Source organism: Scomber scombrus, chromosome 14 (genome assembly GCF_963691925.1).
Source record: "Scomber scombrus chromosome 14, fScoSco1.1, whole genome shotgun sequence".
NCBI classification, from domain to species: domain Eukaryota; kingdom Metazoa; phylum Chordata; class Actinopteri; order Scombriformes; family Scombridae; genus Scomber; species Scomber scombrus.
Window position 1 is genome coordinate 17,797,917 of NC_084983.1, and position 18,329 is coordinate 17,816,245.

The following is an 18,329-nucleotide window of genomic DNA, read 5'->3' on the forward strand; positions in this document are numbered from 1 at the left end:
TGAAAGTCCTCTCAATTTCATGAATATAGGTTTATGTATGTGGAAAAAGTGTGTGTAAAGTAGAAATTATAAATGTAGAGAGTAATACTACTGTATTTTTTATGATTTTTTTTTATGATGTAGCAGTGAAGACTGATAGCTCTAATGGTTATACAATAAACCCCACAGTTCCATAAAGTTCTTGTAATTTTCAGTTTCAATAAAATACATTTAAATAATTATTGTTATGTTATATTTTCATGTCTTAGGTAAAATAGGACATGATATTATGTGGAAGTAGGTGTTTTTTCTCCAAAAATGAGTGTTGTAAAACCTAAAAAATACACTCTCTCTGCTCTCTGAAACATTAATCAAGGTTTAATCATACATTTATTGATTAGTCAGATCGACTATTGATGCTTTCTAAATAGATCTGTGGTTCAAAATTTGGTATAGACACTTGTTATGAGGTGATTCTTAGACCGGGTCAAAACTGAACCAGAACATACTGCAAGGGTGTAGAATATGAACATTATGTAAGAGTTAATAAATGTTTGTATAGTAAAGAAAGGTTTACAGGTTTATAAATACTTCCATAAATGACAATCTGCTTCTTTTCTTCACTGTGTGTCCTGCTGTGTTGCAGCCAAACAATGCAGTATGTGCTTCTCACCTATATGAAGCACCTCGGGGTGAAAGTGAAGGAGCCTCGCGGCCTCGAACATAAGCGAGCGCGTATTACTTTCCTGCCCAAGATTAAGGTATGATCCTCTCTTCAGAAAGACTCACACAAGTCTATTTTTTCCAATATGACAAATGTGTGTATTATATAAAGCAATAAAAAAGATGTTAAAATCTCTCTAAATGTAACTATGTTTCATTGTTATGTGTTACATCAGATTTAATGCATCACACATGTAGAATAAGCTCATTTTGTCTTTGTGTAATTGCTTTTTTTTTAGTCATTCATTTGAATATAACAGAATATTGATTATACTGTTCCACACCCTTGAAGTAAACATCTAAAAGAGAAATATGTGTCATTTTAACAAGCAGAAGAGTATCAAGCCAGAGAAGGAGGGCGAGGAGAAGGTGAAGAAGCCTCGCTTTCCCAACATCCTCGGCCCTCCTCGCCGTCTAAGTAGAGTTGATTCAACATCAGGTGAGGAGAGAACTAACAATTTAACACTTAAGTTGATTGTTTTTAAGCATTACAGATGATAAGTGAGGTACAGTGTGAAATTACTGCTGTGAAAATGCATCTTAGCATTTTAACTTGAGGCAGGAAAGAGATGTTCAGCAATGACTGTGTCATATCTGTTGTGTGTGTCCACGTTTTTACCACCATTGTCTGTGTGCAGTCGGTAAGGCCGTGGAGTTGAACAAGCAGCGGTCACCAAAGCAGCTAACTCAGCCGGCCTTCGGCATCCCCGAGCAGTCCGACTCCTCTGCCTCAAATTCTGGACGGAGCCGTGGGAATCAGCCCAGCGAAGGCTCGGACACAAGCGCCCATTTTTCACCGTCTACCACCTCACCTATACACAGCTCCCCCACTGGTCCGGCTTCAGATACCAGCGGACAAGACTCAGACTCCAGTAAGACACACCATTTTCTCTGCCTCTCCACATATATTTAAAGAACCAAAAACTCCTGCACACTATCGATCAGTTTTACTCACTTCATTAACATTTACTCTGCTTGTTACCTGCATGGACAAGATATTTTAATTTTGATTTAAAAAAAGATTTCTTATATTATTTGATTATTTCATATTATTATAATGACAGTATAATGTCCTTTTTGTTGGCTTACAACCATTTGTCACAGGTTGCATGTCTATCATTGGGCCTAAAGAGGCAAAACTATACAGTATTTAACAAAAATTATTCAAAAAAAATAAAGACAATATATGATTTTAAGTCGTTGAATTTAATTTATTATTCTTATTACCTACCTGGGTGATCCTCTTGTGACCCCTGCACCTATTGCTATAGGTGGGACTGCTATTAAATACCATGTAGTAGTAGGAGTTTTATTGTTATGAATAGGAATACTTTAAAATAAACATTATGATTAGAGCATACACACTAAAAGTCACACTGGGAATATCATAGGTGAAACATTGCAATTACAAAGGACAAATCATTAGTGCCAGAATAAAGATAGTGTGGTGATCAAAGACAGAAATGAAATCAATCTGGGGTAGCAAACCTGTAATCATCCCTGTCTCCATTATTGCACCATTCTCTCCTTTTCTCTACAGATGTCTTCCCATTATCCATCCAGCCCAGACAGACTGAGGGTCTGCAGTCTGGAGACCACCAGGACGGCGTATCCAGTCCGACCAGCACTCAGTTTGACTTCAGCCCCTCCACTCTGGAGCAATTGCAGGAGGAAGACCCGGAAAATTTCAGGTATTTATAGAGTTTGGAGTTTCTCTTTAATATATAATTATTTCAGCTCTTATTTATGGTTCTCTCAGGACAAAATATTTGTAATAAAGATAAAACACCGATATTGTAACACTTTTTAGACTGTTTGATTCAATAAATACAGATCAGCCTGACGCCTATCTTAGTAATCGTTTTAAAAGCCTCTCTCCCTGTGTCTTCGGTGCCAGTAGGATGGAGGTGCAGTGTGCTCTGAACCCAGCCGACATCCACAGTGAAGACGACCAGGGAGGTGAGGTGGTGGGTGGAGAAGACCCCCCGAACTGGCAGAGTCTGGTCAGCCGAGATGTCCTCGCAAGCTTGACGCCAAAGGAAATCAAAAGGCAGGAAGTCATCAATGGTGAGTCATTGACAATTGACACACTCCAGATCCAGAATATGACATGAAAAGGATGAAATGTGCAGTAGATAGAGTATATCTGTTGCTGTGACTGCTTTTTATTAAATTAAATCTGTCTTACGCTATTTTAGCTTGATTTAATTTCCAATTTAGCACTTTAATGTCTTTTTTATTTTGCTACGTGTTGCTTTTATATCCTATGTTTTATGTAAAGCACTTTAAATTTAAATTGCACTTTAGACTTGATAAATGACTTAAAATGTGCTATACAAATGAATTTGTCTTGCCTTTGCCTCTTCCTTTAGAGCTGTTCTACACTGAGCGCGCCCACTTGCGGATGCTGAGGGTGTTGGACTGTGTTTTCTGTCAGAGGTTGAACAGAGACGGTGTTCTCCCCTCAGAAGACATCAAACACATCTTTACCAACCTGGACGAAATCATTCAGCTTCATGGTAACCTCATTCACACACACACACACAAACACACACACACACACACACACACACACACACACACACACACACACACACACACACACACACACACACACACACACACACACACACACACACACACGCACACTGCCACCTGCACGCCACTGAGGGCTGAGCACCAACAAAAATGTATAACATAGTGAGAAATTGCAATGTCATCACAAATTCAAAGTGTAGGTGGACAGGTTGATGGTGATGCAGATGTGAAGGGAAGCAGAGCGGAAGACAATGACAGGAAACAGCTGGAGTCAGTGTGAACGTTCTTCCTCTGAAAAGTTTCCAACCATAGCAAATTTGCACAAGAGGAGGAATAAACTTTTAGAGTGAAGACCTACAGAGCTAATGAGGTGCTAGGCATTATATAGGGTGCTGTAAGTACATTAGGATACATTGCCAATTACTATTAGGATGTTAAATATGAATATTATATGAGAAAGTTTTGTTGGGTTTTCAAATTGTTTTTATTTCAATTAATTAAGAATCTTTTCTGCTCCACAGTTTCTGTAACAGAGCAAATGGTATCAATCAGGAAGAGGAGCGAGACTTCGGTGATCGGTCAGATCGGAGATGATCTTCTGGCGTGGGTAAGACCAGATTCAGTTTATGCAGGAAGCTCTACATATACAGTACTGTGCAAAAGTCTTAGGCCACCATTAGATTTGTTGTTTTAGCAAAGCTATAATGACCATATGTAATTATTTCTCTCTGTCTCTTTATTAGAATACAAACAGAAAATACAGGAAATGTGTATGCAGTATTAAAAAACTGAAATAAATAGAGAAAGAAAACAGCTTCCATCGGCTGAAGTGGCAAGTGTTTAGTGTGACCTCCCCTTATACTTGAGCAAAAGCAGGATGGAACCTTAATTAATAATAATATTAAATAAATATTGTGAAATTCTGTGTACATATTTCCTGTATTTTCTGTTTTTATGGTGGTGGTGGCCTAAGACCTTTAGCACAGTACTGTATATTAATATGGATTAGAGCGTTAGCTGTAGTAAATACCTCCTAATGTAAATCTTCTGTGTCTGTGTGTTGATTTACAGTTCAGCGGCGAGGAAGAGGAGAAGATAAGAACAGCAGTGGGAACTTTCTGTAGCAACCAACCGTCTGCACTGGAGCTCATCAAGACCAGACAGAAAAAAGACCAGAGGTTCACTTTATTCATGCAGGTCAGCACAAACACAAAACACTGCACGCAGTCTACTTCTAGGAGGGGAGTTTATTTATGACATGGCTTTCGTTATATTTTAAACCACAAACCACATATCCATATACAATAATGGATAGATATAATAAAAGAAAATTGTATTGCTTGTATTGCAATCTGCTGTCCAAAAATAAAAAATAAATAAAATAAACATAGCAGATGATGATGATAGGTGTGTAATAAAAAATTCATTTAGAGTAGAAAGGGTAGATTTTTCCTCTTTTTTCCCTGTTAAATAATCATATGCATCAACTGTATCATCATCACAATATCATTTAATTTTATATCTATCAGGAGATAACAAGTAAATGAGGGTAAAATGGAGGGGAGGGTTAGTTGATAAATATTGATAAAAGGATTATTTTAAAGGCATAGATCAGATGAGGAGTCTACCAAAGTTGTTCAGGATGTTGATTGTGCTCTTTGTCTTTCTTCAGGAGGCCGAGAGTAACCGTCTGTGTCGCAGGCTGCAGCTTAAAGACATCATTCCTGTGGAAATGCAAAGAGTGACCAAGTACCCACTCCTACTAGACAACATTGCCAAGTACACAGGTATAAATCTTTTTTCCTAATGATATCTTTCATAGAGTGGCTCATTCACCAGGGGAGAATGACATATTTTGGTGTTCGTTAAGCAAAGTTTATCTTCTCACAGAGGACGGCGAGGAAAGAGAAAAGGTGAAGAAAGCTGCAGAGTGCTGCAAAAAGATCCTCAACCAAGTCAACCAAGCCGTCAAAGAGGCCGAGAACAAACAGGTACAGATCTTTGAATGAGTCAGTTCGGACTAGAGCCAAGTATTTTGTCCACTCTATTAGCATTATTGGATTGCATTAGATTACACAGGTGTCCTTCATAAAGTGATTGGTATAAAGTGTTTTTTTATTCAAAAACTACTTAACACCAGCTCAAAATCATGTTGTTTTTTTCAGGGGTTGAGAAGTGTTTAATGATCTGTGCTGTTTCTCCACAGAGGCTTGAGGACTATCAGAGACGGTTGGACGTCTTGTCACTGAAGCAGACTGAAAACCCCGTCATCCTCGAGCTGAAGGTAGGAAACTGATGTTTTCAGGGTAATGAGCTCAAGATAAAATACACGTGAGGTTGGATTTTTTTTTTGTTGAACCCATAGCGAGTCGTGGGTGGTGGTGAGAGTTTTTAATGAAGCTGTCCTGTCTGTTGTGTTTTTACTGAAAGTTTATTCTTTTCCTGCAGAATCTCGACCTGACCAAGAGGAAGATGGTGCATGAAGGACCTCTCTCCTGGAAAGTCAATAAAGACAAGACGATTGGTACACACACACACACGCACACACGCACACACACACACACACACACACACACACAAACACACACACACACACACACACACACACACACACACACACACACACACACACACACACACACACACACACACACACACACACACATTGTTCTAGGTCACTTTTGGGGACATTACACAGATTTTGTCACCAATTGGACAAGCCATACACAATTAATTGCTCTTTAGTCTGACATAGCTTCCTTTCTGAGACTAAAGATCAATTAATTGGGTACGGCTTGTCCTATTGGCGACAAAAGCTGTGTAATGTCCCTAAAAGTAAGCTATGTCAGACCACACACACACACACACACACACACACACAAACGCACACATACACACACACACACACACAGCAGAATATGGTAATTGCATTTAAAAAATGACAAAATTAATATGAGCAGTTTTTATTGTACTCGTGACATAATGAAATGAACTGAAACAGATATAAATTAAAAGCATTACAGCACAGCACAGTCAGGTTAGGTACAGCGGTGTCCTCCTTATAAACACACATACAGTTTTATATCACTAGTGTCTTTCTTTCAGAGCTGTACACGATCCTCCTGGAGGACATCATGGTTTTATTGCAGAAACAGGACGAGCGTCTGGTCCTCAAATTCCACGGCAAGAGTCTGGCCAGCGCCACCGACACCAAGCAAACCTTCAGCCCCATCATCAAACTCAACACTGTCTTAGTTCGTCCAGTGGCTACAGGTAAGGATTACAGTCTGTCCACTACATCTATTGGATGGGTCACCATTTTATTTCATGCAAACATGTGTGGTCTCCAGCAAATGCATCCCAGTGATTTTGGTGATTCAAATATTCTAAAAACTATTAAATATTGAAATTTAGAATGAAATTTTGCAGCAGAGATGATTTATAATCTAGCGCCACTATTAGGTGAAAGAAACAAAATTATATACAGACATTCATCGTTCCTTGAGTGTGTACACTAAAGACTCAAGAAAAAAGAAGCTTCAGTTTAAATGTCTCTGCATTATTGGCTGGTTTACGGTTTAGTCAGGATGAATTGTAATAACTTTGGTGTTCTCTTACATTTTTATCTAGCGCCATCATCAGGTTGAAATTCTGTTTGTCCAGTGCTCTGGTTTATGACCAAATACCTGCAAAACTAATGACATTTCCCTCCGCCTCAGCCGCTCTTTGTTCTTGCTGATATTTACATAATATTTGCATGTTAATACACTCAACTAAGATGGTGAAAAAATACCTACTAAACATGAGTGTGTTACCATTATCCATGTGAGCAAAAGCATGTTAATTTTTTGTATTTAGCTCAAAGCACTGCTGTATCTCTGATACTTGTAGGATGTCATTGTGTGTGGCTTAATTCCTGTGTATATCAAGTGTTATGCATACATTTGTAAATGTGATGTGATACATTATAGTTGTTAAATTTTTGTTCTCATCAGACAACAAGTCTTTCTTCGTGCTGTCCATGTCAGAGAACGGGGCTCAGATCTACGAGCTGACGGCTCAGACGGTGTCCGATCAGAGAATGTAAGTCTTGCACCGCAGATATGACGACATGTGACCTGTTTTCCTCCATCTCATCCTGCTGTATCTCCTCTGTTCATCCAGGTGGCAGCGGCTGATCACACAGCGCGCCGACGCCATGAAGGCCAAACCTCATAACAGCGTTGCTCCTCCAGCTCCATCTGAGTGAGTTCACTAATGCAGCCACTCGTTTACTGGTGTTGTTTGATTATTTGGTTTTTTCTAATGTACGTGTGTTTCAGTGCTGAGCGGGATGCTATTGAGATCATCAACTGTGGGATGCCGAAGTCCAGCAAAGATGCTAATGGCACCCCAAGTGGAAGTGTCCATTCCTCAGGTAGTTGTAGTGCAATAACATTTATTTTAGTTTTTTAATTACCTTAATTCATTTATTGATAGAAAATTGAATGAGAGCTATTTTGATAATTTGATTTAAACAATTTATCAAGTAAATATGCCCATCATTCACTGGTTCCAGTTTCTTAATTGTAAGGATTTGCAGCTTTTCTCTTTTTTTATATCATTTTAAATATTATATCTTTGGGTTTTGAACTGTTGTCCAGACAAAGAAAACTATTTTTCACTGTTTTCTGACAACGACAAACAAAGGAATCTCTTGTAATGGATGTAACTGTTTTATATGTAGAATAATCAATAATGGAAATAATCGTTGGATGCAGCCCTAGTTTACATTGTGTCAGTTGATCATCAAAAGATTCAACATCAACACAAGCTTAAATTCTAGTGATTTCTGTATATAAAAGTGATTTTGTCCTTAAATGTGTTTTTCAACAATGCTTTAATTTCAAATTCCAGTGCCAGATATAGACGTCGCCTCTTCTCCCGACATTCAAGCTCCACCGACGAGTCTCAACCCTTTCGATGGCATGAAGTCAGACGACGAGGAAGAGGAGCTGGCAGTGGCAGACAGACCGGAGGAAGAGCTGGATGAGGTCGATGAAAAAGAACTAGAGGCTTTCCTGGATGGGCAGCTGGAAAACAGACTGTCCCTCCTTCAGGAAGGGTCGCGCCAAGGCATCGCCTTTGAAAATCAGGAGCACAATGCATTCGGCTTACCCACCTCCAAAGCTGAAGACGCTCTGAGGACATGTAAGTTGCATGTTAAAGGGTCAGTTCCCCTATTTAATAAAAAACATGTGTTTTGGTTGGCATTTACTTCTAGTGGCGTCTAGTCATTCAGGTTTGAGATGAAAAAGCAGATGAGGACATAAAACTTCTTTCTTTCTGTTCTAGTGGTGATGCTGAAGCAGGTGCTTTTCAACCACATGATGAGCAGAGAAGCAGAGGAGGAGAAAGAGGAGACTGAGGAAAACAAGCCGAGTAGGGCTACCGGCTGTCAGCTGAGTGCCTCCTTGCCTGGGAGCCCAGAGGGGCCTTCTGCTGCGTGTGATGAAAGCCGAGCATCTGCAAGTTCACAAAAAGACGACTCTCAGCTATCACCTGGACACGCTGGACTGTCTGAGACAACCGAACGCAACGGTGAGGGAATCATAATAGTTTTCTGTGTAAAACTTTGGTTACAATAGTGATGGCACAGTTAGTTTCTTATCAACAAAAAAAAAAATACAACCATTCCAATCTCTCTTTCTTTTCTGCATCCAGGTGGTTTTGTGGTCCTGGATTTTAGTGGGGCCTCTGAAGAGAGCAGCACTGATGATGACGTGGTAGTAGGAGGAGGTGATTTGGGGATCGACATGAGGAAACTGCTGTCCTCCTCCTCGCAGACAGGGGGCGACGGTCCCAATCTCAGCCGGCAGCTTATGACCCACCTGCGCCTCCTACAGGCCGACCTGCAGTATCTGAAGGTACTGTACACTTTACTGATAGATAGATAGATAGATAGATAGATAGATAGATAGATAGATAGATAGATAGATAGATAGATAGATAGATAGATAGATAGATAGATAGATAGATAGATAGATAGATAGATAGATAGATAGATAGATAGATAGATAGATAGATAGATAGATAGATAGATAGAGCTTTATAGCCATTGTTCAAGATGACACAATTGCAGAACCTTCTAAGTGCACAGAAAACATTACATTTAGTGGTTGGTTTACAGCTTTAATAACGTTAGACTGTCACATAAAATACATGAAGTGCAAAGTCTATTAAAGTACTGGGTTTGTGCTCCAGTTATTGCACACTGGGGAGTGAGAGGACACGGATAGAAGCAGCATTGAAACAGTTTTTGTTCCTGGAAGTCTGAGCTCCTACGTTTGTGTATCTCCTTCCAGACAGCAATAAGTTGAACAGGTGGTGGCTTGAGTGGGATGGATCCTTAATGATATTGTGAGCCCGCCGCAGGCATCGTGAGATGTAGACTGGTAGATGGATAACCACACTGTACTGTAATATGTCTGTATACTCTCAATAGTACTGCAGTAAAAGTTCACAAGCAGTTTTTGGGGTAGACTAGTTTTCTTTAGTATCTTTAGATAGTAGAGGCGGTACTAATGATTTTAAAATCATGAGAAAACCTTCAAAACACCATTCATTGTATACCACCAAATATATCAATAGAATGGTTTCAGCTGGATTTGAACAACCAACAACCCTGTTTAACAATCTTTCAACTTAATACAGTAAAGACCTTGTATTGACAAAACCAAGCAGACAAATATACAGTATCAATATGACTGTACTACTGGCTCAAAGTGTGATACTAGCATGTTACTATTAACCCACAGAAGCTTCATTCGTCTGTCAATTCCTGCATTTTGTGCTCCACATTCCCATTTACTTCTCATTTAAGTGATTAGGAAGGTTTGTCCAAACTGAGAGAAAGACTTGTTTCTGTATTTGCCGGAACTGTGGACCACGGTGAGTTTTTTTTGTTGTCATGATCTGCTTCCAGGAGGTGGAGATGAAGTACAACGAGCTGCGACAAACACTGCCTGACATGGCTGCTGACTCTGACGACAATAATGGTGTGTTTCATTTCTCTCGCTCACTTCAAACTTCACACACACATCAATCTTTTGCACATTTATAGTAAATCTCTAACGCTATGACTCTGATATTTTTTAGATGGGATTCAGTGATGACAGACTTCCTGTTGTCTCGATCATGTGAGCCAAATTTCACGTCACTCGTCGATGATCGCATTCTTCTGGACGAAATCCTCGACCAATTTTCACTGTTATCGCCAATAAGGAGGCTCACTGCCCATGTGACAATCAGTGGAAGACTTTATCATTATTATGAGGAATGCTCCACTGTAAACTCAGACTCCTTCAAGAGAAGAGACTCTTTGGAATAAACTGAGGACAGTTCAGTCACGTTTTGCTATAGTAATAATAATCAACTGCATAAATTATCGTAAACACTGGAGATATGAAACTGAAAAGGGTAAGTCGGGTGTGTGAAGTCACTAACATGTATAGCAGTGAAGCATTCAGAAATGGAAAAAAAGACATGAGGACTGTGACAGTAGATTATTCTTCAGGACTCATAGCACTGCTGTAGGCTTGATATAAGAGTCTGCGTTAAGAAATAAGAGATAACCTGTATAGCAAACCTCTCCCCGAATGCCAGATATTCCTCCTGCCACACTGATGGTGAAGTTTTTTTTAATTTAATGTTTGTCTTTAGTCTTTCTTTGCATACAATTGGAAGTGTACTCTGAAGTAAAACAAAAAAACACCACCAACCAATCTAAAGCTCACTAATTAATATGCTGTATTTGGTTTGTTTAATGTGTAAAAAATGAGCAATTAGGGGGGAGTTATGTGTTGGAACTATGTCATGGACATTGTGATTGCACAGAGAATTAAAGCTCACCTACAATATGTGCTAACACATGCTATAGCTGGAGGATGGATAAACTGTTGTTTGTCGAGAAATACAAAAAATAGCTCCAGCCTGTAGCTCTCCCTAAAACCACATTTTGTTGTAACATTTATTCCTGTGTAAAGATTAAACAAATGATATACAATGTGTAAGTTAGTGAGCTTTGAAAGTGCATGTTTTTGAACTTTGGACAGACCCAGGCTAACTGTTTCCATCTGTTTCCAGTCTTTATGCTAAGCTAGGCTAATCATGGCCTGAAGCCAGCTCCATGCTGAACACACAGACATGATATTAATATCAATTTTGTCACATCTCATTTAAAAAGAAAACAAATCATAAGTACTTCTCAAAACTGTGAACCACTCCTTTTTAAAGAGCAACTTAACCATTGTCACCTGTAACCCCATCCTACAGTGATATGACAGAGTCACTGCAGCAAGAATGTCAGCAAAGACTTTCAGGGGATGTTCAAGCACCTAAAATTAAACCACTTAAAATGGCAATAAGGTTTGTGTATGTGAAATCCACATTTTTTTGTTCATGTTTATTGTCGAGTCCATCATTTCTTTAGGGAAAGGCCACAAAATAGTAATTGTCCTACTTGCAAAGTTGCAGCTTTTGCTTGTTACAGTAACCTACTTTTTGTTTAGCAGCTGATTTCAAAAGTCCCAGATTTCAAAACTTCCTATAGCACTTGAATGTAGCATCATATGGCAAATACATTAAAATGGTTTAATAAGGAAAATCTGAAAAATAGAGTAAACGGGATGTCAGCCCAAATCTAAAATGTTTCACTTACAAATAAACAAACAAAACAACAGATAGTTGAAAAACAGAAGCAGTTTGACATGTCTGTGTTTTAAATGATGTCTCAAATTGAGTATGGCACTTCTTTCCAAACACTGAAACAATGCACTCTTAATCTAAAGTTCAACCTGGCAACAACATACTGAACGGATTTATTCACATTGTGTGTTACTGGGGTGTTTTTCCGATGCTGCACACAACTCCATACATTTATTTACACCATAAAATAGATACTCCAGAATGTGTGCACATGTGAATTTATTGAATTGAGCTATATTGTGTATTGCAGAGGTTTTTTTTCTCACTGACGCTGGCCTACATGATAGCTTGCACTAACCCGAGTGCAGTTTTTCACCTCTTTCAGCACTGAACTGATTGAATGTTTCTTCCACTGAAATACTGTAATGGAGAGTATGTGTTATCATTCCTGATTGGAGGTTTTCTTCAGGATCCGTTCATGCTCTGCAGCAGTCTACTAATGAAAGCTTGTAACCAACCACAAAATTGTTGTATGTTTAATCTGCAGTTCTTTGCCAAAGTAAATCCTTTAGGTACAAGCTGCAATGATTCACTCATCAGACCTCTGCACCTTCACGGTTGGACTGAAAAGACTCAAATATTCACCGGCCACAAGACTGCACAGATGAAGTTATGGCTTTGATTTTTGGACTAACTATATATAAAGAAAAAAAAGAAACCTGAGAAGTCTATGTAAACAAAAATGACTTGTTTTCATTGTAAAGGAATATAATGTACAATTATCACTGTATATCAAAGGATTTGTTTTATTTGCCCTGTTGTTGTTTTTTTACACCATGCAATTCCATCATGTTTTAACACAAACTACTTTAAAAGAAGGTAAAGTATCCATGCAATATTAATCTGTTGTATAAATGTATTAACCTTGTAAACGTGTTTGCTGAGAGGAGATTTGAAACTGATCTGTTGTTAAAAATGAAGCGACAGACTGAAAAAAAAGTGTCATTTTATTTTAGTTGACCTAGGGTGGGGAGTGGGATTTATTAAATCATCTTATTTATCTGAGAGCCTGTTTCAGGGCTCCATCTGCAGCTGAGTCGCATCTGTGAGGTATTATCTCTAAAAAGCCAAAAATAGTAGTAAATATCAGTTCCTCTTGAATCAAAGAACAACAGCACCTTTCTAGATTTTTCATCTTAAAACATGTTATTTTAAGATGTTAGTGAATATAGTTTTGGTGGCTTGAGGTAATATGGCTGATATCTACAAGAAAAGATTCAAAATACAAATGTTTCCTCTTATAGTAGAACTACTGTATCATGAGTACATTATGGCAGTGGCATCTTTCACACAGACATCATAACCTTTTTAAAACCATGTGATGTTGAGATGAAGATGTTGAATAAATTGTATATGTTTGCCAGTTGAATTAGGCCACAAGTACTTTTACTACATAGCCAAATAACTAAATTCTACTTCTTTTGCGTGTGTATCCCCAACGCAAAATCCAAACGCAGCAAAATCCAAAGCACCAGAGAAAACTGATTAACAAAGCACACTTGGTAAACAGGATGAAAAAAAAGAGACTTTTTTTCTAGATACAAAGCATTTGAAGCATCCTATCAACGGTTACACTTTGAACATGAGCACAACTGTCATTTATTGTGATTAGTTGGTATAATTAACATGAAAAAATGAATCCATGGCTGATTTGATTGGTGCCTTCACTATAGTATTGAAACCACTGTAGCTCTTTTATACAATACCTACAATAAGTTGGGGGGAAAATATCGATAGTGGTGGTCTATGGCATTATAATTATTATATGTGTTTTATTTTATGTAATTTCAGCATGACATAAAAACAGGAAAGCATGTTTTTGTTTTTCCAATACATCCCTGGAAGTCTTGACTAATTGTCAATTGGTGATATGTGTTAAAGATGTTTGCTATCTGTCAAACACATCATATACATGTAATGTTTATACTCTACAGGATTGGGAGGGAGTTCGCTGGGTACTCAGGTTTACTTCTCTTGCCATGCTTACTCTGTTTGTTAAGTCAGTTAACAGAATAAGTAATTAAATTATCTTAGTTAGCTGGTTTAGTTTAGCTTAGTTTAGTTAATTAAATTACTTTATGTGCAAGGCAAAGGGAAGTAACTTAGTTTGCCTCCATCTTCTTTTTTGCTTCACTATAGGTTGTTGGTAATGCATATATAAATTCCACACGGTGTAATTTTGAGACCACATTTGCCATAAACCCCAGCGCTTTGTGTCACAAAGAGGATGTTGCCTCTTAGATGGTCAAAGTTGATTTCTTTTTAATTGTGCTTGAAGGGGCACTGCACTGATTCTACACATGAAGATCAGTTTATAGTTCTCAGCCTGTGAAAGGTTGTATCATGTCTTCTGTGGCTCTGTGGGAGCTTTGTCAACTCTGAGAAAATGAGCTCTTGTAATGTCCTCTGGGTGATTTAGGTTTGACCTCAGAGATGTTTGTTTTAAATGGAGAGCTTGTGTCACATGGAGTTAAAACATATTTTCCAGAGTGCAATCAGGTAGTCAAATGGTTACTGCACATGCCCCATAACAACAATGTCCCTGGTTTGATTCTGACCTGAGACCTTAGTTGCAAGTCATATCCATGTTTCTCTCTGTTTCCAATCTGCATCTTTGCAAAAATGCTCCTTTTACCAGGTAGAGAGGATCTTACAAAAAATGCTATTGAGCTGCATTATGTGAAATGTATGCCCCAGTGTTTTTGGAGCTTGACCCAAACTAGGTACTAAAATTCAGGATACTTAGGCAAGTATCAAATCTGAAAGTAATATAGAGACATTTTTGCCAAACAACTTAGAATAACACGACTTTTATGCAGAGACAGTCATTTCATTGGCAATGATTTTGGAAACGCCCATTGTGCCTCTGACTGAAGAGACACGTTCCCTGCAGAGTAAATGTATTGCTCTTATAGACAGCTCGCTGTGTCTCCGCCCCATTACACACAAGTAGATGGACCAAGTGTGTGCACATCCAGGCAAAAACATACAGGTGCAGGACAAGAATTATCTCACTGCAGGGCACAAAGGGGAAAACTCTGCACACTGTTAGGCTATTAGGAGATCAAAACGTTGGTTTGAAAAGACAAAAAGAGAATTAACCTATTTATTTGGAGCCTAGTAGTGTGCATTTCCTCCCATCACACACAACATGGTGTCTGTTTTCTGCCATAAAGCAATTCAGAAGATTTTGTTTTTATTTATTGATGTTAGATGCACTGTTAAAGCTGCAGAAGTCCATGAATGTATCAGCACAGCAGACAAGCTCTAAAAGCCTTTGTCCATGAACAAACTGTGAGTTTAACTCTTTTCATGATTAATTCCTTCTTTGCTCCCATCTGAAAGTCCATCCAGTTTTTGCTTACTGTTTTCTTTTTTGAGTTTCTGGTTCTCTTGCCACTTTTTATACTTGCCCCTACTTTTCTTGTATCCAAATCTGGCTATGTCCACCATGAACACCCAGGCTAGTACATACATAACCACGCCGCCGATCTTCATGATCAGTGTGGTCCTAGGAGATGTGATCTCGCAGTAAAACATTGCTGTGCCGACTCCCACACGAACAGTGGCGAACAAGAAAATAAAAAGCAGGTCCACAGCATCCCCCAGCAGGCTGTCGTACAGGCCCACCTGGCGGAGGATCCAGCGGGTCTGCAGCAGGGGATTGGTGAGCTCACTGCCAAAGATGACTCCACAGGTTTCACAACCTGACACTCCCATGGACAGAGCCAGCAGGATGCCCACGATGCTCGCAGCGTGATGTGCCATCATGACAGGGCCCTCTGTGCGGTAGCATACGCACCAGCCCAAATCAAAGAGGAAATAGCCGAGGCAGACAGCGAGGGCGAAGGTCTGCAGCTCAGTGTTCTCAGTACCTGGGGGACAGACAGGAACAGGGTTAAGTAAGAGAGTAAAACGCAATATGATGACTAAACATTTGCTGCTCTGTGCCAAAAATTAATTTCCCTTTGTGCTGTAAAGCAATTCATCCATCCCAGTGGCACATGGAGAGTTCAGAGATGGTCTTGTTTGATTATAGCAATTTCAAGCCCAAACTTTACGTGGTAATGATTTATTATCACTGAAATAATGCATCATGCTCCCTTAAAGGATATGACTGGTGATTTTCTATATTATACTTATTGTCAACAAGTCTCATGTGCAATGAATTCATCTACTTACAAGTAATGCATGTGTATCCGAAGTCTAATATATCTTATTCCTCTATATTGTTGTTCAAAAACTATTAAAACATATCAGTGAGTCACACAGCTGCTCTGGGTAACATGTTCAGTGCAGAGAGTTTGGGCATGGTACTTTGTTTTTCTTTTGTATTTAAAGATGTGGCATGAATGGAGTTTTTTTTCGAAAATCTTCAATTAAAACTAAATGCAAGCTGTCACTGATTCCTTTCATTCATTCATTGACTAATTGATGGATTAGAGCTTTGAATATTGGTTACTTGCAGGTTAAATGAATGTAATCCATTTAGATTAGGACTCCACTTGAGCAGTGCCTGATCTCAACTCTATTAAGGAGCTACTTTGATTGATTTCAGATAAAAGTCAGTATGTGAAGTGCTATAAGACTGTGAGAACAGTTACATACAATATTATCTTCTGTGGCTCTGCAATACAAAGTTAGTTTAATAGAAGCAGGAGTTTACTGAGCAGGGAATCTAACAACTAAGTTACTTTTGAGTTGCATTATGGCAAATGTGTCAAACATACAAGAAACATTTTTATTTCATTTCATTTCATCTCCTCTAACTTCACGGAAGTACAATAATAAATCACTGGAGCATGCCTTTAATTACTAAATCTTTCATATATTTCTCATCTTTCTTTGCTATAATGTGTCCTTGCCCAACATCCACATGTGTTCAGCACTAACATGACTGTACAACTGAGCTTGTTTAAGTGAGGACAGTAGTAAATATCACCATATTTACTACTAATTTACTGCCCATTTCCTCTGGTATATCCTCTTGATTATAGGAACAATATCACACCTTCTATAGATATAGCAATTTGTTCATGAACAAAGGTTATAGATGCTTTTTATTTCATTATTTAATGTAATAATATCATTGACATTAACATTTTCTGTCTACATTTCTAATACATGTTGGATCTGCACGAGAAAACAAATTGTAAGCTGTGTTTTAAGCAAAATGCATAGTTGTCAAATGACAGTACAGTGATGGTTGTGGTTCACTGACCTGCATGTGTCAGAGGCCAGGGTCCGTCTATGAAGATGACATATGCCGTCAGCAGCACTATGATGACGCCGTGGGACAATGTGACCAGCCGGCAGTTCCACTCGGGCCCCCGTTGACTGAAGATGCAGCCAAACAGCTTGTAGAGGCAGAGCCAGCCAATCAGTCCCAAGATCACCTCCAGTACCGGCATGGCTGTCTGTATGGGACAATTTAATTCAATTTCACTATTGTTGAGTCAGCTCTAGAGGCTCAAGCTCTAGATATTAAATATCATCTGTATTTAATTTGAATATATTTCAAAATTAATATAGACCTTGTCACATGCACAAACTGTTTGCAGGGTGTTTCGATCACATTACACTTAAGAAAAGAGCCCCCATTAGCTCCCTGAGAAAGTAGTTGATGAGTTTTTATTTTTAGGTTGTCAACAAGTGTACTTTAATTAATATTGTGATAATTAATATATGGAATACTATCAGCATTATAAAGCATTTCACATATCTTACCTTAACTCCGTCTCCTCTCAGTTGTACTCAATTTCAGGGCATATGTTGAAAATGACTCCAACAGTCGCACGCAGCCTCATCCTCCATCTGTTTATGCTCCATAAAAGGCATAAAGTCTCCACCAAAGTGCCCAGAGCTCACTATATGTGTAATGGACACATGCTTACACTGCCAAGATGACAGAAATGCCATGTGTGGGCCACTATAGACAGTTAGTGGATCTGTATCCCTTCCCCCTGGATCTCAGACTTGATCCTCTTAAAGGATTACAGTCTCTACTTCTCTGCAGATACCTGCTTTTAAATTGACAGTGACATGAGCTAGGGTAGTTTAAATGGAGGCAGAGTGATATCTGTGATGCCTCAGAAATAACAGTTAAAAACGGTGACGTAATAAGAAGGAGAAAAATACAAGATGAGGCTTCACAAACATGCAAATCAGACCCCAGGCTTGTCTGCAGGATTTAATGAATAACAGGCATATTGTATAGTTTGATGACAGATTTGTACCTTAATTTTCTCTCGTGACTTTTTGAAAAATTCCTTGTGATAGAGGCTGAGTTGACAGTCAGACTGAAACAATACCACTACAAATAATACATTTGTGATTTTGAGTTT

The 18,329-nt window shown here is 38.7% G+C and overlaps 2 protein-coding genes across 3 annotated transcripts in view; one reads left to right on the forward strand and one right to left on the reverse strand.

The window, feature by feature from the left end:
* Positions 1-12,904, forward strand: part of arhgef12b (Rho guanine nucleotide exchange factor (GEF) 12b) — a 40,288-nt gene extending 27,384 nt beyond the window's left edge. Inside the window, exons 18-38 of one of the 2 annotated variants that reach the window (XM_062432893.1) lie at positions 626-740; positions 1,036-1,141; positions 1,341-1,574; positions 2,243-2,393; positions 2,600-2,769; positions 3,075-3,221; positions 3,762-3,847; positions 4,312-4,437; positions 4,913-5,027; positions 5,131-5,231; positions 5,447-5,524; positions 5,689-5,764; positions 6,346-6,513; positions 7,236-7,323; positions 7,405-7,485; positions 7,563-7,657; positions 8,137-8,430; positions 8,575-8,820; positions 8,944-9,146; positions 10,205-10,277; positions 10,378-12,904. In XM_062432893.1, the coding sequence (XP_062288877.1) occupies positions 626-740; positions 1,036-1,141; positions 1,341-1,574; positions 2,243-2,393; positions 2,600-2,769; positions 3,075-3,221; positions 3,762-3,847; positions 4,312-4,437; positions 4,913-5,027; positions 5,131-5,231; positions 5,447-5,524; positions 5,689-5,764; positions 6,346-6,513; positions 7,236-7,323; positions 7,405-7,485; positions 7,563-7,657; positions 8,137-8,430; positions 8,575-8,820; positions 8,944-9,146; positions 10,205-10,277; positions 10,378-10,391 (2,767 nt within the window). In that variant the 3' untranslated portion in view covers positions 10,392-12,904. The remainder of the gene's footprint in view (positions 1-625; positions 741-1,035; positions 1,142-1,340; positions 1,575-2,242; positions 2,394-2,599; positions 2,770-3,074; positions 3,222-3,761; positions 3,848-4,311; positions 4,438-4,912; positions 5,028-5,130; positions 5,232-5,446; positions 5,525-5,688; positions 5,765-6,345; positions 6,514-7,235; positions 7,324-7,404; positions 7,486-7,562; positions 7,658-8,136; positions 8,431-8,574; positions 8,821-8,943; positions 9,147-10,204; positions 10,278-10,377) is intronic. The other variant, XM_062432894.1, reaches the window with a different exon arrangement.
* A 2,381-nt stretch (positions 12,905-15,285) lies between these two features.
* Positions 15,286-17,396, reverse strand: tlcd5b (TLC domain containing 5b). Its single transcript, XM_062432521.1, has 2 exons — positions 17,207-17,396; positions 15,286-15,860 (listed from the first exon to the last, which is right to left on the reverse strand). Exons 1-2 carry the CDS (start codon positions 17,394-17,396, stop codon positions 15,286-15,288), a joined length of 765 nt encoding a protein of 254 aa, XP_062288505.1.
* Positions 17,397-18,329: the final 933 nt, after the last annotated feature.

Coding starts and splice junctions, on each gene's coding strand:
- tlcd5b (XM_062432521.1), bottom strand. CDS start 17,396: ATGCCGGTACTGGAGGTGATCTTGGGACTGATTGGCTGGCTCTGCCTC. Junction 15,861..17,206: donor CTGGCCTCTGACACATGCAG/GTCAGTGAACCA, acceptor TCTGTCCCCCAG/GTACTGAGAACACTGAGCTG.